Below are 26,439 nucleotides of genomic sequence, written 5' to 3'. Positions count from 1 at the left end.
TGTGGATCATCCATCACTGTCTTCATGATAGACCATCTCAGTACGAGCATGTCTTTCAGAAAAAAGAATTAGTCGCATTGTAGGCAAGACACGAACGAGATATGAACACTGCTTCTAAGAACCTAGTCTTTATAAGAATAAAAAAAAGAACAAATCATTTTTGGATAAGCGAATTTTTAGGGCAAAAGAATCAAATATGCAATGCCAAATGCAACACATTTCCGAAAGGAACTAAATAAAAAAAGATATAAGATTACCAATCAAAAATTCATCAGTCTTCCATGATAGGACTGAAATATTGAAAATTTAAAAACAATGAGAAAAGGGAATGATTTGCCGACTATCTTGGTGTATAAACGTGACTTTAAGAAAAATAGAGTATGCGAAACGAAACAGGAGTCTTGAACGAGACGCGAGTGAGGTTTGAGCATTGCTTCTAAAATCGTAATTAAGAGCTTTATAAACTAAATAAAATATATATACATTATAAATTTCAACCAAGCAACAAACGCTACAAACTAAAAGATGACATGTGAAATGCGTTGCATTGTATCAAATATTCTCCATACTTACCTTTCAAAACTATTAAGTATCAAAATTTTTGTTGAATTTGCAAATCTAAAATATCGTTGATGCGGAATAGCTAGGAGGGGATAGTTTTCAAAGGTTAAAGGTGAAGCAACAGAATCGAATTAAATCAGAATATCGAGTAACAAAATCAAAAAGATATAATCCATTCAGATATTTAATGATATTAATATTTTAGTGTTGTGTTAGTACAAGATAGTTGACGAATGATTTTTCCGAATTAAGAATGTTGCAATGAACTTGACAACAAAATAGCACAAAAGAAATGTTTTATTTTTTATATGTATGCTTTGATTTTTTTCTGTGACTGTGCTAAGTATAAATTTAAAAAACAGTTATTTATCAAGTCTACTAAAACAATAAAATCGCGAATAAAGTTACAAGTTAATAATAAGCAATAAAAAAAGCACAAAATTAATGTTTTATTTGATTGTGCTGCAGTGACTATGCCAACTTAATAAACATTAAGTAATATTTGTGCGATTACATATTTTTTCGCGATTTTATACATAGATCCATAGATAAAATAGATAAGTATAGAGTTAACGCGTTTCGTTACTTACAAATCTTACAATACTCTCGTAACAACGTAGGAGAGCCAAAGTTGCCGACACTGATATAGATATGACGATCGATTCTCCTACACTAGGAAAAGTTCCAGCAAATTTTCATTTCGTCGAAAAGTTTTCGCGGCCCATTGAAACTTTAAGAAGATTTCGCAGTACGGCTATTCCTCAACGATGTATGTTAATTTATGTGCGAACTGCATTAGATCTGTAATGTATTCAGTATTCACTTCTCGAGTGGATCTGGATTATGCTTCGATCCATCTCGCTCAGTGTGCTATTCTTTCCTCGCAATATAAAATAACCCGCGAAAGATTATTTCAATCGCAAAAAAATGCCATTTTTTTTAATTACTGACACTGACAAAACTCAATTTACAGTGCGTTTTAATAACTCCCTAATTAATGCACTTTTAATAATGCAGGGAACAATATGTGCAATCTTATTACAGCACATACGTAAGTTTACTTGATCTACTTTATTTTAATTACCGCGAGTGTTATTACAGCCGTATAACGTATAACGAAAGCAAAACGTTATGGAAGAGTAAAATATTATGAACTTTATACTTAATTTTTGAAGTGTTCCCCGAACTTTTTAATAATTTTGTCCTATCCAGGTCAAAATCTACAAGAAACACTATTCCTTTTACTTATCTTTTCAGTATAGAAATTGGCCTCTTTAACATTCCCCTTTATCAGATTTATAAAAATATTATTAATGCACCAACAATCGCGAACTTGTGATTGATAAAATAAAAGTAAAAATAGTTTTGTGGCTCCAAGAATGAATCAAATATAAGTGAAATATTTCATATAGGTGTTTTACTTATATTTAATTAATTCTTGGAGTCACTAAACTGCTTTTATTTTTATTTTACAAATCACAAATCCGCGATTATTGGTGTATAAATAATATTTTTATAAATTCTGATAAAAGAGAATGTTAAAAAGAAGCCAATTTCTACACTCAAAAAGGTATAAATAAAAGATGCATTGTTTTTTTTTTGTATATTCCGAGCTAGACGATAAATAAAGTTATTAAAAAGTTTGAGGAACACCTTGAAAATTGAGTACGAACATGATGTATTTATCCAAATTTCAATATTCTTGCTTAATTTTCAAGGTGTTACCAACGCCACGAAAGTTTTAATAACTTCGTCGTATACAGGAGATCAAAATTTGCAAAAAAAAATCTTATTTCCTTCACTTACACCTTTTTAGGCAGAAATCAGCTCCTCTTTTAACATCTTCCTTTTCATTTGTGATCTATAGTTTTGCTCTGTTCGAACACTTTTCAAAGCTTAAAATGTATATTTTATCTAGATAATAGAGAAGAAAATCGTTTGATGAACAACTCTTGCTGTGTATTTAATTTTAAACAAACATTTTATAACTAATACTTATGCACGCGCTTTCAGTTAACAGAGCACAAAGCGACGTAGTTTATACTTTTTACCTCGTTATTTCTATTTCAGTCATGAATACAATTTTATGTTTCCATCTCGGCAAGCTCGGCGAAATCATAGTTCGAGAAACGTAAAGCGATGTAAAACCCAATTGCAACAGGCCCGACTGAAGCAAACTGGGAAAGTCGCGAAAATAATTAAGGATGTTTACAAGTTTGTATGAGAAAGAGAAAAAAAAAGAGAGATTCAGAATGCGCGTTTCTTCTCTGTCTCACAATCATCGAGCGTACTTCTTCGAGTGGGGCGATCGACTGAGCTTTGTACATTAGTTAGTACCCTTTCTTCTCGACTGAATTACCCATTGTTCGAACGAAGCGGACGAAGCTGTAGTCAGTGTGCGAATTAGATGTTTCGAAATTAAATCGGCCAGGACGAAGAATGGCCGCGACTGGTTTTAGTTACGCGGTAAGATACAGAGCGAAGACGTCGGGAATTCGCCGTGGAGAAACAAACATACTACTTCGCAAGTTGCTGCGGTAGAGACGCTTGAGCGAAATTTGATGAAAGAAAAGCGACGGAGAGGAGAGAAAAAGAGAGAAAGAACATTCACGGAAAATGCGAGTTCTTATTAGCTCCCTCGCTTGCCACGGTTTCTCCAAGTCGAGAAACAAGTAGATCGTAAAGATTGTGCTTTGGTTAACGCTCGAAATCCCAAGGCGGGGTTGGTTATCAACGCGATGATGCGGACATAAAAAACAACTAGCGCGCCATGGATGCAACTTTTTACGCTCGTCTTCTTTCATGGATGTTTCTTAAAATCGTTTCTGAAAATCGAAAGTCGGGAGAGATTTAGGTCGAGGTTTAGATTGTAAAACGGAACCTTCCGACAGACCGTGCGGGGTGATTCGACGTTTCGCCGGATATATAAGACAGATAATATCGATTCATAGGAAAGCACGGCGCGCGGAGAGGAGCGACGCGTTCAATTATCGGCGAAGCTTTTCGGCTCGAGCAGCTGCAGTCTGTGCTTCGGATATCGATTCTCTCGCTAGGATATCACGTAGGATTGGCGCGGCGATTCGAGAGAACAGCTCTATCTCCCGCCGACTGTCGCGCGGATAACATAGGACCGTCCCTAAGCTGTTACGTCGCGTTTATGGGTATTTGACATTGATTCCGATTTCGCGGCCGAATTGGATTAGCCCGATTGCAAGCGCGAGAAACGTATAACCGCTGCACATCTGCTTTCTGAACTTGAGAGAGAGAGAGAGAGAGAGAAATTGGCGTATCGGTACTGTACACGTATCAACCACCCTGCCGTGCTCCGCACGCCAACTTCGTCAAATATTTACCAGGTGCAAAGTACGAAGTTTACGCTTCACCTGTTATGGCACGCGCGCACTTTCATGCGATGCCACGTGAGCACGTTGCAACAACCGCATAATCGTTTCGCTAATGTAGGTATTCGTCTTGATATTTTTAAACAAGGAGTTGTGGCCGTAGAGGGCAATTCGTTTAATATTCACGGATTTTTATCGCATGTTTACTGTTACGCTTCCAAATATTTCATAATGATAAAAGGACTAGATACTTCCATAATATTACGTGTATGCTCACACTTATTATTTTTATGGAAATTGCGGATTAATAATGTAAGATAAAATTTTTACGTTCAAAATTCACGGGAAAAGAGATCGTTATATAATAGAATTTTATATATAATATTCAGTAAATTTAAATTTGTTAAAATATTTAATAGACTTTTTTTATTTTCTATACAATATAGAATTTTATCATTATTTCTGGATGCACTGTGATATGATAAATATGTAATCATAAATATTGTAATGTAAACCTTAAGATTGTTTCTGTTTCTTGAATAGCTTACTAAATGTAAAGACCCGTCTCTTGAATAGCTTACTAAAGACTTGCATTCTAGCTAAGTATATACGTATATATACATGTATAACAACCTAGAATCAATAATCTCTAGTACGGTATATCTCTTGTTTCATGCATTTGCATCAAAGTATTCTCGTGAGTATTCCCGACTTCGTTAATTGCTAATTATAGTAGATCATAAAATATTAACGACGAAATCAAAGTTACCGTTATCGGGAATGTGTATATATATCGCTCATTAAGAACAGCAATTAAGATTCGCCAGTTAATCGAATCCAACAAAAGAGAAAAGAAAAGTTATATAAGTTCCAATCCGATATCCTCCGAAGAATATCAGGATTACATTTTTTTTCTATCGCGTTTCTGACAACTAGACATTGTCTCGAATAATATTACCGATTAATATGCGCTGCTCGGGTTCTTTGATCATCCTATTCTAGGTGTTGACGCTACTACGTCGTATTCAAAGGGCTTTTCTGAGACACCAAACCACAGGCAGTTTATGTACTATATACGACGCTAATTGTCACTTCTTTGGTCGACATTTCCTTAAAGGGTTACTCGTGTTACGCTCTTGCGCGCAAATGTTGTTACTCTGACGTAACCATGTGAACCCGAAGCCCAGATATCCGTATAATACACGCGTGTATATGCAGTATACACACTAAGCTGCTATTCGATTTATGTATACATACTTCAGTCGATCTTGGAAATAAATATTAAATATTTTTAATTGCAGAGAGAGAGGGAGAGGAGAGAGGAGGCTTCACTACGTCAATATTTTAGTAATATCTCAGAAGTTTAAGAAAAATAGTCTTAAAATTAAGAAACTTAAGTTGAGGTTTATCTTTTATAAACTTTAAAAAAGCGCACTATGTATACGCTGCTTTCTGTATTGGATTTTTTAATTTCTTCAGTTATATACATGTTAGAAAAATCAAAGATATTATGTGCCATATATACGGTATATTTGACTTTGATAATATATTATTAATTATTTCATTCATCTGAAATGAAGTTTCTCTCTCTACATAGGTAACACATTACTTTTGAAAAGCAGTTCCGGGTACTAAAAGATCATACTGTACGTTATTGTAAATTTAAATTGCGTTAACCGACCGTGACGTTCTTAATACATTTCCCAAACGGTCGGTGATGTATGCCCAGGCAGGATGTTCTCCATTTCCCGCCGCGGCTGGGAGTCAGGATGACGGAACGGGCGAGGTTGAAAACGGGCGGATGACGATTAACGAACGATTATTAAGGTGGACCCTTATCGCGGTAATTGCGCGGAATAAATTCAGGTTGCGGACAAATGAATGAACGAATGAACGGACGGACGGACGAACTGAACGAAAGAACGAGTGAACGGACGAACGAGCGAGTGAACGAACGAACGAACGACGAAGACGACGGCGCGGCGCCGTAATTTTCTGGGTGGACGAGCGTTTGGATGACATGCTCGGTTTCTCACATTACTCCAGCTGCACTCAGTTAACCGACACGATAATCTTTTTAACTCGTCCGTTAATCGACGTTCGGCTTCGCACCCTTCGCACGTAGGGAAGCTGCTGATAGCTCTTAGGGGTCCGCGTTCCTGTTTTGACAAACGCGCCGGGCGACCCGTAAACGCCGATGATAGAGGAAATACCGTTCAACGGAGAAAGCAGCCGGGAATGCAGCCAATTCCAAGCGTGATTTAAATTGGAGTTTGCTATAGCTTTCCCATTTTGAACGGATATCAATGCTTTCATTAGCATAATGTTAATGTTAGTTATGAACGACGAAACATTAGTCGTTTATTAGTTAAACACTGGATTATAACGTAAATGTATTAATTGAACATATGTGTGAATACATTGGCGAATCCATGAGAGAAGTCATGGCGACAATGACCTCTCTCTCCCTTTAAAGTGTCTCCTTTTTTCAAAATATTTGTAAAATGTTATATACATTTTTAATATTTTTATATATTTTTTAAATTCTAAAATGCTTAATTACAATTTTAATATTCCAAAAATATTTTTTAATTGAAACTCCTAGATATAAGAAACAGATTTCATTATATTATTTTTTGTGTTAATATAATTAAAAATGAAACGTTTTGTAAATTATACATTTAAATAATATACTTTTTCAATGTAATAATTTTAATATTCTATCTTTTCATATTTGACCTTAAAAAAACTTTATTTGCGGCGTGTCAATAACTCCCTCCTTTAACTTTCTGGATCCGCCAATGTGTGAATGATTTATACATATACATGTATATATAAGATTTATATATCTATGAAAACAGATTATTATTATTTTTATCTTTTGAATTGCTTCGAGAAATATTTAGTTCCCTCAGTAAAGACTCTTTTTGACTCCGATATCACGTTTTATCGATGTACGTAACATGCAGAGAGAGACTTATCCCGACACGTACGCTGATTTAAGGGAATTCATATGAATCGATTCGTAATAAAAGGAGAGGAAGCAAAGTCACGCGCGCTCATAAACGTTCCCTCCGAAAACGGATGTAGGGGATAATAACGATGCGAGATCATAATTACTGTTATTACATCTCTGAAACGAATTGCTATTCTTTATTATCTCGCTATCAGTTCTCTCTCATATGTTTCCACTTCCTCCCAGCCCATTTCGCCGTGCGAACGCGTAATTTTCATGTTTAAATTCATAAAACCGCTAAGCGCTTTAACACTTAAGTGAACCAATTTCTCTTTTGAAACGATATTTTTACGTCCCGATTGGTCAGCTGGTGAATGTGTGAACAATTTTATTCGCGCCGGACGCGAATAATTAACATTCGTTCACCTTGTTCTCTCATGTACTCACAGATTACCCTTTATTATTCTCGATATTTTTTTTTCTACCTACGCGTTCCGCACCCTTTTTCTCTTTTTCTTTCTCTAAGCACCTATTTTTTTCTCCGACGCGTTTCATCCGCTTCCTGCTGTTGCGCAAACGATAAAAATACTTTGTGTGATAAATAAAACAATCACACACCGTAATCCTTTTGCTCGGTCGGCCGACGTTAATCGCCGATCGATTCTACACGCACGAGGCGCAGATAGAGAGGCACATGAAGGTAGGAAGGAAGGAAGGAAACGAGACACGGTTACCATCATTTCCGGAACGGATGCCAGGGGGAACCAGATAATTGTTGTTTCTGTTACGTTCGTATGGCCAACCATGTGACTGCATGCATGACGTTTTATTTATTATCCCTGGCATCACCATAAAAACACAGTATACTTTGTAGCAGGACAGTATCACTTATATCTATGCAATTGTAAACCGTGCACAATGAGAATAATTCAGTGCAATTGCTGTACTACTGGTATTATTCGAGATAATTATCTCTAGCACACTTAAACCAGCTGCAAGCCTGTCACGTGACAATAATAAGCTAAGATATTAATTATACGCTGAGTAGTTTGCTAATGCGCAACTGGTTACCAATCCACTGCGAGAGTTAATTAAAATTTAAAGATACTTATATAATTGCCAATTTAATCAACATATTATATCAAGAAATATAATTAATAAAATTAATATTTAATAAAGAAATTAATCAGGCTAAAAGGAAGGATAAAGGTATAAAGGTCGAATTTTTTTAAATAAAAAGACTAAAAATATTATATACCGTGGAATATAATTTGTATCCAAACTTACAAATACATGAAAACATATAAGATACAAAATGAAATAATAATAGGCTACAAGGTAAACTGGAATATTATGCACTGAAAAAAAGGATTGCTGTTGCAGCAAATTAGATGGTAAAATATGGCATAGCATTTTTAATTGATTGCAGCAGCCAATTTTTGGCTGTGTTAACCTATCGAAATCCTATACTGACATTGCGGATAGGCTAACGCAACCAAAAATTGGTTGTTGCAACCATATTTTACCATCTAATTTGCTGTAGCAGCCAATCCTTTTTTTCAGTGTGATTATACAGAAAAAACGGCTATTAATTTTTGGCTGTGTTAACCTATCGAAATCCTATACTGACATTGCGGATAAGCTAACGCAACCAAAAATTGACTGTTGCAACCATATTTTACCATCTAATTTGCTGTAACAGCCAATCTTTTTTTTCAGTGTGATTATACAGAAAAAACGGCTACAGACTAATTTCTTCAATAATTGATAAATTATTGAAGAGCATTTTTGTAGTCATCCTAAAAACCTATGGTCATCTTACCCGAATTTATCTTACATATAATAGTAGATTACACAATAATAAACTAAATTACATTAATACCAGATTTATCTGGAAACACAACAACGTATATAACGATTGCAATTAATAATAAAATCAATGTATTGATTTCTACCACAGTATTTTTAATGTTAAATAAAGTCATATATATTGAAAATGATTATAGATATTGAACTAAACATTGGAAGACAATTAAAAATATAAAAATTGCGATCATTATTATCTAAAAGGCTCGTAAACCTTGTTGCGTCATTATTGGTTCTAATACGCTTTAATAAGTAAAATATCATATGTGTATACACAGCCAGTATACAGCCATGTGTGATAGACACAATAGATTTTACGAATATTATAAAATTACATTGACTATACTTATTAATGTAAAACCCGTAATGTAAAACATAAAAATTCTCTTGTCAAAGAGTGATAAATCGCCCGTTTTGTACCCTCTATTATATTTATGCCCTATATATTTAGCCTTATGTATTTAAACCTTATATATTTATGCTTTATATATTTAGGTCTTATTCCAAATCTGGCCAAACAGTACTTTACTACTAATGAAACAACGCCCATTCATGTGGCGAAAGCACTTTTGCAGAGTTTGTAAATGACGTTTGTTTTGAATGTAAAAAAAAATCGAGTTTTCTCTCTCGCGTAAACGTGACCCTCTTTCCCTCCTCTCAAACGGGCGAAAAAAGGTACCTTCTTTGGGTCACTCTTAATTAGCAATAAGAAAGAACGAGTATACATTATCTAAATATTAAAAATACAATCTTAAATGTAAACATTTTGCTGTTAGTTATAAAAACATCTTTATGAAATTATTTATGTCCTTATACATATATAATAAGGATCAAAAGTCATATAAAGATATAATATGTTTCCTTTCCAACTTATAAAAATACTTTCTATTTATGACAGATTAGTAAGAATGCCTTACTAACAAAATTACTGGAAATAATTTTCTTCCGCATTAATGCATTGACATCTCATAAATTTTTAAAGATGTTAAAAAATTCGCAGAGGTACGATTGTGATTCAATCTACCTATTGATATAATTATTATTCAAAAATTATTGAGCAGTGTGACTAAATGTGCTCCATCATGCGTGAACATTTGCATATCTGTATTAGAACGCCTTTGAATAATTACAGACATATATGCAAAAATTGCCTGTAATGATTACCATCAAGTAGAAAAATACAATTATTTCTACTTCAAATTAAAAAAGTGTTTAGGACATATGAATACAATTACTACTATCTTACAATAAAAAAATGTTTAGAACATGAATGCATAATTATTTGATGTATGCATTCAATTTATGAATTGAATAAAGTATACATAGATTATGAAACTTCTTAAACATAAAAATTTTTTTTTTCTTTTTTGACAACACAGTTACCTACTTCTTACAAACTAACTTCTTATCAATTATAATTGAAAAATGTAATATAAAAATAGATACGTATACAAAATATAAAATATAGATTAAAACTTGATATACAGGATGGATATACCAAGTACTCTAAAAAATTTTAAGGGATGATTCCTTATACAAATTCAAGACAAAAATTTAATATGATCACATTTTCGAAACGGCTAAAGTTTCAAAGATACAAATATGAAACTAGTCGAAAAAAAATTCGCTTTTTCCAAAAATTTCGAAAAATATTCGGGTTATTTTGATTAAAGGAGGAGTCTCCATAAAGCCGGTTTCCGACCGGTTGTGAAGTTACGAAATATTGAAGTAAGAAAACACGAATCGTAGTAAATGTTGTTTAATGTTCGTTATTCTGTTGTTCTGAATCTTGAATCTTTTTCTGATAGAGAGAGAGAGACTAGATCTTTCATTCGTCTCCAAAATGTAAACAAAGACACGTTAAGGATGACTTCCTGTGCGAACATTTTTCCATGATCACTATCCTCATTGGATTGGAAGAAGCCAGGACGCTTCTATTAAACGATCAACGAGAAGTCCCGACCTCACCACTGGATTTTTTCTTTAGGGACAAATGAAAGATCTATCAGAATGAGATTTAGAATGCACAACAATTATGGCAATTGATACTTAAAGCTGCCGATATCATCCGCGAAACTCCAAATATTTGTCATCAAGTCCGAAACAATTTATTAATTCGTGCTAGAAAGTGTGTCGGAATCGACGAAGGAATTTTTGAACATCTTTTGTAAAGCATTAAATAGAATAATAAATATTTATAGAAATGAATAAGTATGTATAGTTAGGATTCTCTCTCTCTTTCCCTCCATCCCTCCCCCCCCTCTCTCTCTCTCTCTCTTTAAAATAACTGAACCAATTCCAGGCTACTTAGAGTCAGCGCGATTATTATAACGTAAAATATAAAATGATTACACTTTAGATCCCGATGTTTTCTTTATTTAAAATTCTTGTATATTTCGACTCACTTTAGAGTCCTCTTCAGCATTCTCAATTCTCCTATATTACCTATGTTGGTTAGACGTGTGCCGAAAAAGAGTCACTCACAAGTTCCCAAATTTGTATTGTATCACAACTACCACATTTTCGGGGTAAATTTTAAAACAAAATTCTCTCAGTGCAGAAATAAAATTAAAGATACAAAATATGATATTTGATCTTGCAGCCAAAATATGATATTTGATTGATAAAATATGATATTTGACTGCATCTGCAATATAGGAGAATTCAAAATGCTGAAGAGGACTCCAAAGTGAATCGAAACGTACAAAAATTTTAAATAAAGAAGACACTGGGACATTTAAGGTGTAATCATTTTATATTTTACATTACAATAATCGCGCACCTCCTCCCGACTGACTCTAAGTAGCCTGGAACTGTCATTGTTATAATAAACATATATGTTATATTAGACAACATTTACTATGATTCATGTTTTCTTAGGTCAATATCCCGTAACTGCAAAATCTTTCGGAATCGGACATATGTTTATTAGACATTTTCGACTTGTTTTCATGTGCTAAAGCCGCTGTAGCAGTTATGGCACTATATGAAGAGACACCTTGTATATTTAAACATATTTAAAATTTTATCAAAATAACTCGAGTAATTTTCGAAATTTTTTGAAACTAATGGCGAATTTGATTGGAAGCACTAGTGCGCGCTGGTGCATATTAAAGCCGTTATACACTGATTTAATTTAAGTATAAAAGTGAAATGTAAATATTTCGAACTATAAAATACATATTTTACCTAATATTCAACTTTACCCAAAACTTTACCTAATACTCAACTTAACTTTTTTAGTACAATAAAATGTATTGAATATTTTAGGATTTAACCGATTTTTATATAATTTATGTATAAATATTTTTACGTTATTTTATGTATGACGGCTTTAATGTAGTGTGCACTGAGTGTGTCCAATCGAATTTACTATAAATCGTTTCGAATATATAGAGTAGGATCGGATATTATGAGCACCCTTTATATTTTTGTAACGGTTGGTACTAGTAGTGCCAACTGTTGTAAAAAGATGCATTTGTCTTTGCGACATTCCAATATGCTGCGAAGTTTGATTTAAATTTATGTACTTCGGATATTTATCATAAATAAGTAGGTACATTTCTTTATTTCTTACGTTTTTTCCTCTAACTTCATAAAGTCCCCAATCTACATTGAGATAAAATATTTTGTCCTGCACGTTAATATTTGTAAAGTAAACAATGTTGAATCATTCTAACTTCGTAAAGTCACGAGACTATTATTGATTTATTTGTGTGAGAAATTATGAAAATCTTTTAGAGTACTTAGTATCCATCTTGTATATAAAGTGTAAATTTTTTGATATTTCAATCCAATAAAAAATAATTTTTTGAAAATAGGATACAATTACCTCCACTTTTTTCATAAACAAGTTTAATTATATAAGATATTATAAAGGTAAATTATAATATCTCATCGCGTATAAAATACATGACGATCTAAAATTTCAGAATTCTACTAAACGAATACATGCTCGTATTATTCATACACTGATCTACTAATTCAGCACACGATGGAGTATGTGGTGCTTTTCGAGGTGGATTACGACGCGAATTAGGTATTAATTAATTTACAGTTTGACGACGAGATGCCTAAGCCAACGAAAATGTGAAAAGGGGGATGATCGACTCGTGTTGCATGTTCGGTCATTAAATGAAACCTGTACGTCGATCCGTTCAACAATACAGGAAACCCTACGTAATCCTCACGTAATTTGAAGCCGATTTCCTGGAATTTCGGCGACCGAGTTAATGTAGTCGCGTATTACCGCTCGCAATGGAAAATAATGATGGCTTATGGCAAGAAATAGCATGCGCTCGTTACATTGCGAGCGGCACATATCGTCTGATATGCTGTGTGCATGTGTTAATTGGTTTTACTCGCAAAGTCTTCAATCAATCGCGAAATCGGCAAATCAGTTAGATGTCCGCGATGAAAATTGATTCAAGGGATAACCTTTCGCCCAATTTATGGAAAAAAGAAGCACGAGCGGGCGAGCCGAAAGTTAACTACAAGAGCGATTAGAGCAAAGGAGAGGAAGAGGTTGACGAAGGTTCTGCTATGGATATGGTTGCGGCTTACTGCCACCTTCGTGTCGAATAACCGCCACCCCTACATCCGTGTCTGTAAAATTGGAAATCGGTGCTAAAAAGATAAGGAACCCTATTTCCGCAAAGACGCTATCGCGAATCGACGATCTTCGACAGTTCTGACTAACTTCCACGATGCAGTTAACGAGTTCGTAATAATATATTCAACGAACCAGGCCTGCGGCATATTACATGCTAGTCCCGGATGCAACGTAACGTAAATTGGCCTAGAGAACTATGTAATTTCTCCTAAGAGACTCTTGGTCCATATAAGTGCAAGATTTTTTTCAATTATAATATATGGAAGTTTTCATTGAATGATGATCACAATAGGAACCAATCATAAAATTTTTATCTACTCGCTTTTGTTTGCCAGTAAACTATTCAATGATAATCTCTATGAGGAAAATGAGATCTAAAAAGTTTTAACGACTAATAAAACGGTATTGATCCTATTTGATTTTGTAACGAGACTATAGAAACTTTTTTACCGATAATAATACATTTTTTATATTTGCGCTACCTCACTAGCGAAATAACGGGTAGGAATGTTAACAACGAATTAACTTTGTTGGCTGCGAGCTTATAGACGCGCATGTGAGAGTTAACGAGCTATGCGCAACCGATTCAAATAGCGGACGTAATTCGACAATCGCTAAACTGCCGAACCACGCGAATCGCTATAGGCGCGCTGCATGTTACGAGATTAATATGAAATTAGCACTAATATGTGAATCTAATCATCTGATTACACGGACGACTTCCTGAACGGAACAAAATCGATTCTCGCGGAGCGTCGGTCGCAAATCCCCAACGGTCTGCCGAGTTGCCACGTTGATGCATAACGCTACGTCAACATAAAGTTAACTTCACACGTGCTGACTTGCGTAGACGCGATCAAATTTCTTCTCTCATAAAATAGCAACTCTCGCAACGAGGTTATTGCGGTGTACCGTAACGTAGGTACATAATTTTCGCAAAATAATTGCCCAGCATACACATTGGACCGCGTATGCTTCTTGCATCTCCGAATTAACGACACTTTACAAAGCTTCATGATTACTTTTATATGACATCAAAACTCAATTGCGGAAAAGCGAGCGTTGTGGATGATTTGTCATATAATTTCCCCCTAAAAGAATTTTCTCATAAAAAAAGGGAGAGCTAATCGCAATCTCTTTACATAACAATTCATATACTAATTCATCCGTAATCATGATTTTTTGAACGTAAAAGTGTGAAATTCGATTAGTTGAAATACGTATAAACTTTGCAAAAGATAAAAAGGGGAAAGTGAAAAACTTTTTCAGTGACATGTACTTGATTAATCCTCTGTTGGCACACGCTAGAACGTGCGGAATCCCCGAGAAAATCACGAACATACTCGAGCGCTGTGCCAGCATGCGCGTGTTTCAAACTGATTGCGCGATTACCGAGGTAATTATTTATCACTGTTGCAATCGACTGCCGCGAGCAGCACCGCGGAGTATCACCTGAAAAAATCTACGTTGTATCGCGCCGACGACATAGCGACGCGCGAGCATGAAGTGAAGAGAAAAAAAAAAAAGAAGGCCAAAATGGCCCTCTCGTGACCCGGCTGCCTTTCATTTACTGGGTGGGAAGCGATTAATTATGTGCTCGAAGGTGCGCAACTCCGTTATACTTGGTGACCTGAGCCTGCTTTAAAGTTGAAGTGGGTCAGTTTTAGCGAGATGTTAAACACGATGTTGGAAACGCTCAACAGCGGTTGTAAGACATTTGAAAGCGCAAGTTTTAATGATTGATTAAACGCGTGCAATTAAAACGCATTACACTGCATGATTTTGACAGCGCGATTCCCTATTACCATCCTCTACGATGACAAATTAGAAAGACTCGGACGGCAGATTTATCAATCGATTAATGCACTATTTGTCATACACAAATGGATATTGCAAGCAAATAAGCGCAAAAATGAAGTAATTGCCAATATTTTATCGTGAAACAGATTCGTTTTGATCCGAACGTATACATATATGTATGTTAGTAACAACAAATCCGATGTCGAAAGATTGAAATATTTGTTTGTGTACCAGGCACAAATGACAAAGCATAGTATCTCAATCGAGGAAAATTATTGAGAAAAAAAATTTCAGTAATTTTCAATGATATATCAATTATATAGAAAAATACGAAATGTGATATAAAAGACTAATAAGAGTCAATAAACTATATAAAGTCTACATTGTTCGTTTAACAAAAGTTTAATAAAATATAAAAAAACAGAAGAAAATAAGAAAATTAAACACCGCAGACTACAAATTACATGTTTCGGCCTTATATTTATATAGGCCGATTTATTTATTCATTCAATTATATAGAATTTTTCTCAAAAATCAAACACCGCATGAATTTTATCAAAATTATGCGATATTCTCTATACGTATACAGATATTGTAATAGCTATTTATTATCATTAAATATGCCTAATTATTGGAATATTATAATTTAATCGATTTTCTATTTCGCGCACATGCTTTGATAGTTTCTAAAGAGCGACTAAATCGCGATTAAACGAATTGAATAATGCCCTTATAATCGCATTTAAATATCGATAAAAGTTAACCGAGAAGAAAATGCGCAACGGTGCGCGTTAATCTCGCAGATTATGAATAGCGTGGGAATATTTTACTGTTGTTCTCATGAATGAACAAATGTTTGATTATCGACGTGCAACGAAATGTGATGCAAATCATAATGAACGTGCGCGCCCATTTCTTATTTTTTGCGTTTCAACATGTCGTGTAAACGTCTGGCTTTTTCTCACGAATATACCTGTACGCTCGGCCTTTTTTCACGCGCGAACGATAAAAATGTTTATAATTTATTTACCTATCGATTTCTATATCCAGGGTCAGTTGTGTGATAAAACAAGGTCATGGCGATATTTTTTAACTCCACATCTACTCATCCTCGAACTTAGTGAATGATATAAGATATTGAAAAGTGTGTTACGTCTGTTTATTAATCCGTTGTGTTATCACTATGAGAAAAATATTCTAATTATACTAACAAGAAGATTATAAAACAAATACATTCTGATCATATAAATCAGAAATCTGGTCATCATAATTGAATTTTTGATAATTCAACTAGAATGATAGATTTAACTATTGGATGCCTAATGCATTTGTAATTGCATTGTTTAAGCTGAAATTATTGAATTTTAATTAAGACAATCAGATTTTTTTCCAACCTTCATACGAATATGAAAGTTCAATCATCATAATGCTTTTACTTTTGTTGAATGGATTAATCAGTCCAATATCCAACAAACAATTATAGGCTTAATCAATTAAATGAATTGTTATCTACGTAATTGCTGCTTACAAAAATATAAAAGATTTAAATATTTTTTAGTCTAAGGATAAAAAAATCTTATGCATACCATTTGATAGATTTGTTGATGTTTCATGTATTTTAATATTGAAATTGATTATTTTAATGTAAATGTTGAAATGGTGGCGAGTGCTCTTATTACCCGCTCAATGCTCATATTACTCTCTGGATAGGCTAATATGACCATCCTTAGGGATAATATAAGCACAGAAAGTTTTTTGTAAGAAATTATACAGAAATGAAAGATTGAGATACATATATATATGTGTGTATATACATGATAATATATATATACATATAGATATATATACATACATGAATATATATATATATATATACATTATATGTATATACAATATGTATGAAAAATTTTATTAGAACAAATGCTAATCAAATGTTTGGTTAATATAACCAAAAAATAATGTTACACACACATTTACAAATATTTACTAAGTATTACCAAATAGTAATACTTATTATTTGTAAAAGTAACATTATTTTTATATTAACCAAACATTTAATTGTCATTATTTCACCATACATTTAATAGCTATTACCCAGGTAGCAAGCTGTCGTTATTTTAACGTCGATAGTTAGTCATTTTAAATTGACGTCATGTGACCTATTTAAGATATAATAATGACGTAATCTTTTTGACCAATTAATAATGTCACTTATTTATGACGTCTTTACAATGTCATACTTAACGACGTCGAATAAATGGCCAATTGTGGACGTACTAGCAACATTATTAGTGATCAGTTAATAACGTCATACATTTATTTCGTTAATAACACGAAAATAATTATGTATTTTTTATGTCAGTTTATGACGTTGTGTGAGTGATAGAAATATAAAAATTTACGTCATTTTTACGTCTAAACGATGTTTAGACATCAAGGAACTTGTTACGGTTCTTAAAATTAGGTGGAAATTACAAAAGTAATTGAATTTACTAGGATATTTATAACTTCAACACCTAGCAAATTTGTATATTTTTGTAATTTTTACTTCGTCTCAGGACGTATAAATTCGTCATAAGAATAACAATTAGTGACGCCAAATGGATAACACGTTCCTACCGTCAATAATACGAAAAAAATAACGTATTTTTGACGTCGACTTATGACGCTATGTACCTGTGACAAATCCACGTCGTTTTTACGATGTTTGGACGTCATTTTAAACATCACATTCGTCATAAGAATGACTAATTAATGATGTTAAATAGACGACCCTTGCTACCTGGGTACCAAACTCTAAGGGGGGCCAGTGCTAAAAAAATGTACACAAATGTACAGTGATTGCTAATTATGGCGATACAATACACTTTATTCTAGCATTGCTATTGTATTATTAATATTGTTATCCTATGTATTGCCACCTATTACGCGCAATATTGCCAAATATTGTTAATGTATTGCTATGTACTACTATTGCTAGTATATTGCTAGCGTATTGCTAGTATTGTTACTGCTAGCATTGCCTGTTTTATTACTGTACTGTCGCAATATATTTCTAAAGAAATGTATACTGATTGCAATAATGGTTGACCCCTCGCCAGATTCTTTTTTCAGTGTACGATAAGGAATAATGAAGATGCTCATAATACACGATCATGCATACCTATCCGAAAAACTCCCGTATCTAATAAATCAATAATGGTTTCGGGACTTTATGAAGTTAGAATGGCTCAATATTGTTTACTTTACAAATATTAATATGCAGAACAAAATATCTTATCTCAATGTAGATTGGGGACCTTATGAAGCTAGAGGAAAAAACGTACGAAATGAAAAAATAACATACCTATTTTAATATGATAAATATCCAAAGTACATAAATTTAGATAAAACTTCGCAGCATATTGGAATATCGCGAAGACAGATGCATCTTTTTACAACAGTTGGCACTACTAGTACCAACAGTTACACAAATATAAAGGGTACTCATATTACCTGCAATACTTCTTAATATCCGATCCTACCCTATATGTATACCTCAAGAAAAATAATAAATATATTATTATTGTACTAAATGTGACTCATACTACAATAAAATACAATATATACATCTAAAAGTAGATGTATATATTGTATTTTATTATATATACGTACACACTAATAATAAATCAATAAATCACGTATTTTGGAAATGAATTAAAATAAGGTACACAAATAATCGTATCATTTATATTCATATGAAATGATATGAATACGAATGATACGAATATTTGTGTACTTTATCCTTATTTACTTGTGTAAATTAATTTTTTTAACCTGATTTGCTCTGACGATTAGCTCGCTTCGTGCTCGATTTGATAGAACGCGATTTTCACTATGTTGACGTGAAGTCTTCTTCGCCAAAGTTGCTTCCATGTCGCGTGGTCAATTTACTGTTACCCAAATCAAAGTAAAGATTTGTAGGATTGGAGATACCGATTGTATGTTATTGGATAGTCTCTCTTAGCAAGCTCTATCATAGCATCCGGCAAGCTGTACATCTTTCTGCTTGACTGTGTAAGAAAAGAGAGCAATCTAAAGCCCTCTAGCTGTCTCTGATATCTCGATATGCTGCATATACTTCTAACCTGCATGTATTCAAGTAATAATTTTAATTAATATTAAAAAAAATTTTTAGAACATATTTTATTTGTATATACGATAAGTATTTTTCATATATGTTGATTTGCGAAAAAATAAAAAAATTTCCGAAGATTCGAAAACTTTCTTTCACTAGCTATTTATGTATGAAAAACTCTTACAACAAATTAACCTTTTGATTGCCCAGATAATTTCGATTAAAATCGATGAGTGTATGGTTATTCATAATTTTATAAAATATACAGAGTCAAATTACAAAATAAATCACAATCAAAAAATTAATTAATAAAAAACAAAAATAGATAAATAAAAAGATATATAATATAGTAAAATATAATTATGTAAGAAAATAAAGAGAGCACACTGAATATTAGGATTGAAAATGAGAGATCCCGAGTTCAAATAGGCTCCGTTAATTTTTCCGCCCCAACACGTATATATATTATATGTATTATTATTTATTTAATAATAATATCATTTATAAATATATAAAACTTATGTACAATCATGTACGTCTTTGATTCATTTCTTATATTATCGTTCTATCTTACTTAAACGCATACATCTGTCCTTATCTAATATATTGCAACGCCATCTCTCTTGCAAGATCGAACACCTACTGCTAGAAACAATGATTGCTTTGTTTACCGTTCTGTATATTATACATTTTCAGCATTAGCAGTGAATTTTGGAACATAGTCGTAATCAATTGTATTTCATTTTCAGATAAAAAATTTTATATTCTTAGATTCTAAACTACCGATTTAAGCAAAAAAAATTTCGATTTTTTGAAAGTTTCAGGATGAAATAACCCCTTAATACTTTGTTCTTTTTTTAATGTTATAAATATTTAGTAATTAATCATTTTTTAAACAAAGATTAGTGGGTGATAAAAGTCCTTGTAAAAATTCACACGTTACTGAGATATAGAAAAATACAGAAATTTAATTACTTATTAAAATTGTGAAATGTTTTTGGAAGTACAATATGTTATCAAGCTAAAAGTATTTTTTTTTTTTTGCTTTTCAAGTATCTAAGCGGTATGAAAAATATACTACATTTTAAAATGAATATAACTTATTTTAATATTGTGTAGTTTATATGAGGATGTCCGGGGAACATCCTCAGAGATGTCTTTTTGGATGTCTTTAGGACAAATATCTCTGTGTTTTTTAACGTCCTAGGACATTCCCAGGACGTCTATCGGCTAAAGAGTGTGTGAATTGTGCATATATTTGAAATTAACACTAATAAAATTAATCTCTGTGAGAAACAGAGATTACTTTTATTAGTGCATCCATGTATCGTAAGAGAAAAAAGTAATATTGTGGCTATTTATATTTTTTCAATAACTTCGTTAATAATTAATATTTAAATTTAAAACTTAACAATTCCATTCGTGAAAATATTGTCCAATTGATTATAAATTCAAAGTTACGAAATATTTATTACTTAGAACACTATAAAAATGTGACTATATTGCATAATAATTCGAAGAAAACTAAGAATGATAATGTGGCCTTCTACAAAAATAAATTTTAAAAATTGATTTTGTTTAAAAAATAGTATTTGGTTATAAAATTAACAAAAAAAGTAAAATATTATAAAATGTATGCAAATGTATATACATTAGTTCTTCCGCATATAAGCAACTTAGTATTAAAAATCTATAATACATGTAACATAAATTATAGATTAACAGCAGAACTACAATTCATGTAATAATTATTTCAATATAAAACCTTGTAAAAGAAGCTATCAACTATCAGCTAACTTAGGAAGCCACATTAATAAAATGCCATGTTATTGTTTAACTTTGTATAATTCGAAATGTATAAAACCAAATAAGATGTTTATAAACAATTTATGTAAATCCATGGCAATTGACTCAATTTAGAAGACAAAAAACTCGATAAACTCGCTTTGCAGCTGCATTGTATACAAGACACCTTTATAATTATTTCTTTCGTATTGTTTATTTGGCAAATTGAATCAATTTGTTGAAGTTTGTTGATAATTTCGAGACAACGTTATTCTGTAATGAAAAGCGAAGAATGTGGTATTGAACGGTTTTAAATTTCATCCAATTACGGATTGTCAACATCAGGTCGACGTTCTCTCTTTTAGCTATGCTCTCAAGGTTTTACGTTACTGAACAGGAGGTTCGTTAGGATAATCATTCAACGGCGAAATTATTTTCGATAAAAGATAGCTGCTTATTCTGCGTGATAAAAGCGGATTAAATAAATCCTGATGCGATAATATCTAGCAGAAACAGTTAGTTTAACCAAATAATTCTTCTTTGCTTGTAATGTGTGTCTGTAAGTATTAACACCTACTGATTCAGATATGTTCCAGTTACACATATATTAATATCACAGTATTCGTGGATCATCAAAGTCTCAATTCCGTACGATCGCAAAGTTTAAAGCGGCGTTTACAATGAGATTTTAAGGCAAAAATTTTAAGTTTTAAGCTCTAAGTCGTAAAACATTGACCAATCATATACCTAGTTTACATCGTGCACTTGATACACGTACTAAGTAGTAACTTTCTATTAAATTATTTTAATTTCAGCGATGTATTCAAAGAATGATATCTAAATTGGTACAATATGCATCAAAATGATTAATTAAATACACATATCGTATATATGTTTACACGTATCGCCGAAATTAAGATCATTCAATAGAAAGTTACTAGTTAGTAACCCGTATCAAGTGCACGATGTAAACTAGGCTATAGTCGATTATTTTCTTCACATTCAATTGTGATTGGATTGGTCAATTTCTTACGACTTAAGATTTAAGGCTTAAGATTTACATCTTAAAATCTCATTGTAAACGCCGCGTAAACCAACGTTAGCCAGAGTACAGTTTAGGATATATGAGTGATCACTTGGGAGCATTATGAAATTCCCGAATTCAGAAGGAAACATTTTTTATTACACGTCAATAGTTACTTTTGCCAAATTACAGTTGACCAACAGTTACTATTGATCAATAATATCATTGCTCCCCAATCAGCACACATTTAAAAAATATTTTTTAAATATTTATTTAATATTTTTACTTTAAATAAATATTAAAAAATATTTTTTTAATATTTATTTAATATTTTTACTTTAAATAAATATTAAAAAATATTTTTTTAATATTGTATGCTGATTGAGTCCTAATCATTAATGGTTATCATTAAGAAACCAGTCACCATACTTCTTTATCATAGAACGTATATATATCATATATAATTATTACATTAAAAATACTTTTTTCTCTTATTTTTTTGTTTTATCTGAAATGATCAATATTTTATAGTTTTTGTAAGATAAATATTTATTTTACAAAACCTATAAAATATTGATCATTTCAGATAAAACAAAAAATAAGAACTAAAAGTTCTTTGAATTATCTTGATAATTGAATTTATTGTTGTATTACGTTCCAATAAAATGTCATTGATTTATGCAATAAATTATATGTAGAAATGTAAGAACCGTGGCGACAGCCTTTGGTTCATACGTAAACCTTGTACGTTCGTATTCATATACTATGTACCGACATTCGATATACGATTTCTTTTATTAATTTATAAATTACTAAAAAAATTATTAGATGTAAATTATATCCTTTATTGTTATTTTAATAATTTTTTTATCGTATTGCATTAATTAAAAATATAATTATAATTATGTTTTATTATACTTTATAAATTAAGCTTTGAAAGTAATATTAAAAATTAGTTTAATGAGAGGACCTTGTAAAAAAAACTTTGTAAAAATACTTGGAGAAGAATATAAGCAATTGCATTTTTAAGTCCTCTTTTTTTATTAATTATCTTTTAATAATAGACATATTTTATTAGTTAAGTAAACAAGATGTTCCCCTACAAATACATTTTCTACAATCGCAAAATTATGTTTGCTGAAAGCCCGCAAATAGGAAACATATACTTTGTTATTCATTGCATTTCCAACAAACGTGCAACAACTTCAGTCGGCAATATATGTGTACTTATATATCAGAGAGTTACGGTTAATGGCGATTAACAGCAAGCAGTTTTGCGAGAGTTGCAGCAATTAGCACATAGGAACGTATTTATTAGTCAAAATACACGACAGATTGGCAGTGAGCAGATTGGCCCTATTCTGTAATTTTTAATGACAATGTCGATATCATTATATGTCGTTACGCAGTTTTTTACCATATAAAATACCTGCTCCACGACAGTGTAACGATATCGACACTGTCGTTAAGACTTACAGAATAGGGTAATAGGTCTATCGAACGTGTTGACGACAGATTGACAGCAGAAATCAAAAAAATTTGCCCAAATGTCAAAATTTAAATGTGATTGAACAAAACACTCGTGAGCAGTACGCAGCACCGCCGCGAGTGAACGTTGCGGTGCCACGTCCAACTTCTCGTAAATGGCTGCGTTCAGCAACACAACAGTTTTGCAATCATTTTATGATTGTCTATTAAAATAAGACCATTCTACTAGATCTAAAAGTATAATTCAATTCAGCGCGAAGAAAACTTCCAACAGTTGCAAAATAATGTTTTGCTGAACACAGTCAATTGAAAAAACTATATGGGTAAGTCCGCAAACACAATATGTGTAATAAGCCTTAAGCCTTAAGAAATTGTCCAATCACAATCGAATATGAAAAGAACAATCGACTGTAATTGATCAATTCCATAAGCCTGCAAACACAATAGAGTAGTAAGCCTCTTAAGGAATTGACAATCATAGTCAATTATTTTTCTTACATTCGACTGTGATTGATCAATTTCTTAAGGCTTAAGGCTTACTACTCTATTGTGTTTGCGGGGTAAGGCTTAAGGTTTACTATACTATTGTGTTTGCGGACTTAATAAGATAAAAGGTTGCGTTTAGCAGAATGTTTATTTTGCAACTGTAAGTTTTATTCGTGCTGATTGGATTATACTTTTAGATCTGAAAATATAATTCAGGATGAGAAGGAAAGTTGCAACAGTTGCAAAATAAACATTCTGCTGAACGTGATCAAAGATGCAGTATTAGGGAGTCGAAATGCGCATGTCCACTAACGTGACTTTAGCGTTCATCGTATCTGGATACATAAAAACTCTCCATTATGAAAATTTTCATCCGTATTCTAATAAAATAATTTTTCGAAGTGAAGTCCCTAAAAAAGAGTTTCATGGTGAAAGCAAGTGACATGTACATTAACGATACAATTTTTGATACAATTATATTCTATACAAAATTCAAAAACATAATATTTATATAGCGTCAATCTGTCGACGTATTTGGCGACAGATCTGATCAGGGTTGGGTAGTGCTCTAAGTAAAAAAGTTAAAAATTAAGTTAAATAGTTAATTAAATGTAGCTAAGTTAAATTAAAATTGATTTGTTAATTTAATATTTTATCGGTAACTATTAACTTTTAATTTTACTTTTTTGAAGTTAACTCTAATTGTAAGACCAGTGCGAAGGGATGAGTATATAATTTAGTAATTTTATCTTTATATTGTATAATCGTTGGTTGTAAAAAAATAACTAGTGATTTTTTAATAAATATGTTGTGAGAAAGGAAAAGTATAAAAAATTATCTAAAACGGTCAAATTGTTTTTTTTTCTTTTCTTATGAGTGATTATTTGAACCAAATTTAACTTTTAACTTTTCAATTACTTTTTTTATTAACTTAACTTTAAATTTAATTAATTTCATTATGGATTAACTTATATCTTAAGTAATTTAAGTTTTCAAGGCAGTTTATTTAACTTACTTCAGATACCCAACTCTAGATCTGGTCTACGTTTGGTCAGTCTGGTCTATGTTTGGAATCAGTCTGTCATCATATTGCTTTGGCCAAATTCATTCTGGTTGTTGACTAAAATTTAACTACAAAATATGTATTTAAGACACACTTTTATAAACAAAAAATGCTAGTTATAGATTTTCGAAATTGAGATAATATAGAAAATTCAGGAAAATGAGAATTTAGTGCGGTACTTAGTACATAAACATTGATTAAATGTGTAGCTAAGTTGTATTTAACTTATTTTACATTCGAACGTCCTGTCTTCCATGAAAGTACAAACATGAAAACTACGTTTTTTTATATATTTCTAGGACTTTTTTTCTTAGTTTATCGATTTCCTACACGCTCCCGAAGTTTTGACATTTAAATTCCAGACACTTTGTACAATGATTATTTTTGACATTCCTAACGAACGCACAATAAAAAAAAATTATCTACTGGAAATCTGTAAGGCGTTCAAAACGACTTTATTAACCTTTTTCCTTTATGAAATGCGTTTCGAAGGAGGGTTGTATGTATAAAGATGGGTCCAGATTGTCTGGAAGACCTCGAGTCGAATCTCAAATCAAATTTAAAGACGAGCTCCAAGAGAATCAAACTCTCACATGTATATTTAATTGCATAAAACACAAAATTGAAATCATAATGTGAATCATAGAAATGCTTATGAAGTTTGACTCAAAACTCGAAATTCAACTCGATAATTTGGACTTAAGGTTAACATATCAGTTACCAAAAACGATTTTTCACTTCCTTCCCTTTAATTTTACATGAAATCTTACACTTTACACTTCACATGTCCAACCGATATTCCGAAAAAATTATTTATATAACATTTATAATCAATCTGAACATCTTATCTAATATTGAAGCAGTTAAGATTATTGTGGAAAAAACATATTTACATATTCTTATATAAGTTACATTAAAATACTTTCAATTATATGTACGATATCTGTCTCATACGTAACAAGAGTATTTTATTAAGAAAATTATTATTGAATTTATACACAATAAAGGAAATATACAATCTCTTTCAGAATATCTTTCTTAGGAACGTATCTACCGTTCACAATGATTTTATCACTCTTGATAATGTTCTACAAATGAGATAGACCTCGTACATCTTTTTATATTTTTTCGTTCTTTCAACTCTACAAAACAGATTACGTTATTTTAAAACAATAAAATTTATTTTCAAACTTCATTAACGCAAATTATTATGTTACAGATATATTTTGTGCAAGTATACGTACAAAAATTTAACTTGCAAAAATTAAAATCATTTTTTCTGCATTGAGAAAACAGTTTGAATCACAAATTCTTACATTAATCTTCTGCAATGAGAAGGT

The 26,439-nt window shown here is 32.0% G+C and overlaps 1 protein-coding gene across 1 annotated transcript in view; it reads right to left on the bottom strand.

Moving 5' to 3' along the window:
* Positions 1-19,051, bottom strand: part of LOC108763784 (tetraspanin-4) — a 58,066-nt gene extending 39,015 nt beyond the window's left edge. Inside the window, exon 1 of the mRNA XM_018511655.1 lies at positions 18,953-19,051. Coding sequence (XP_018367157.1) covers positions 18,953-19,051 — 99 coding nt within the window. The remainder of the gene's footprint in view (positions 1-18,952) is intronic.
* Positions 19,052-26,439: the final 7,388 nt, after the last annotated feature.

This window comes from Trachymyrmex cornetzi, unplaced genomic scaffold (genome assembly GCF_001594075.2).
Source record: "Trachymyrmex cornetzi isolate Tcor2-1 unplaced genomic scaffold, Tcor1.1 scaffold383, whole genome shotgun sequence".
In the NCBI taxonomy this organism is placed as follows: domain Eukaryota; kingdom Metazoa; phylum Arthropoda; class Insecta; order Hymenoptera; family Formicidae; genus Trachymyrmex; species Trachymyrmex cornetzi.
This window is presented reverse-complemented; position numbering and strand designations above follow the sequence as displayed.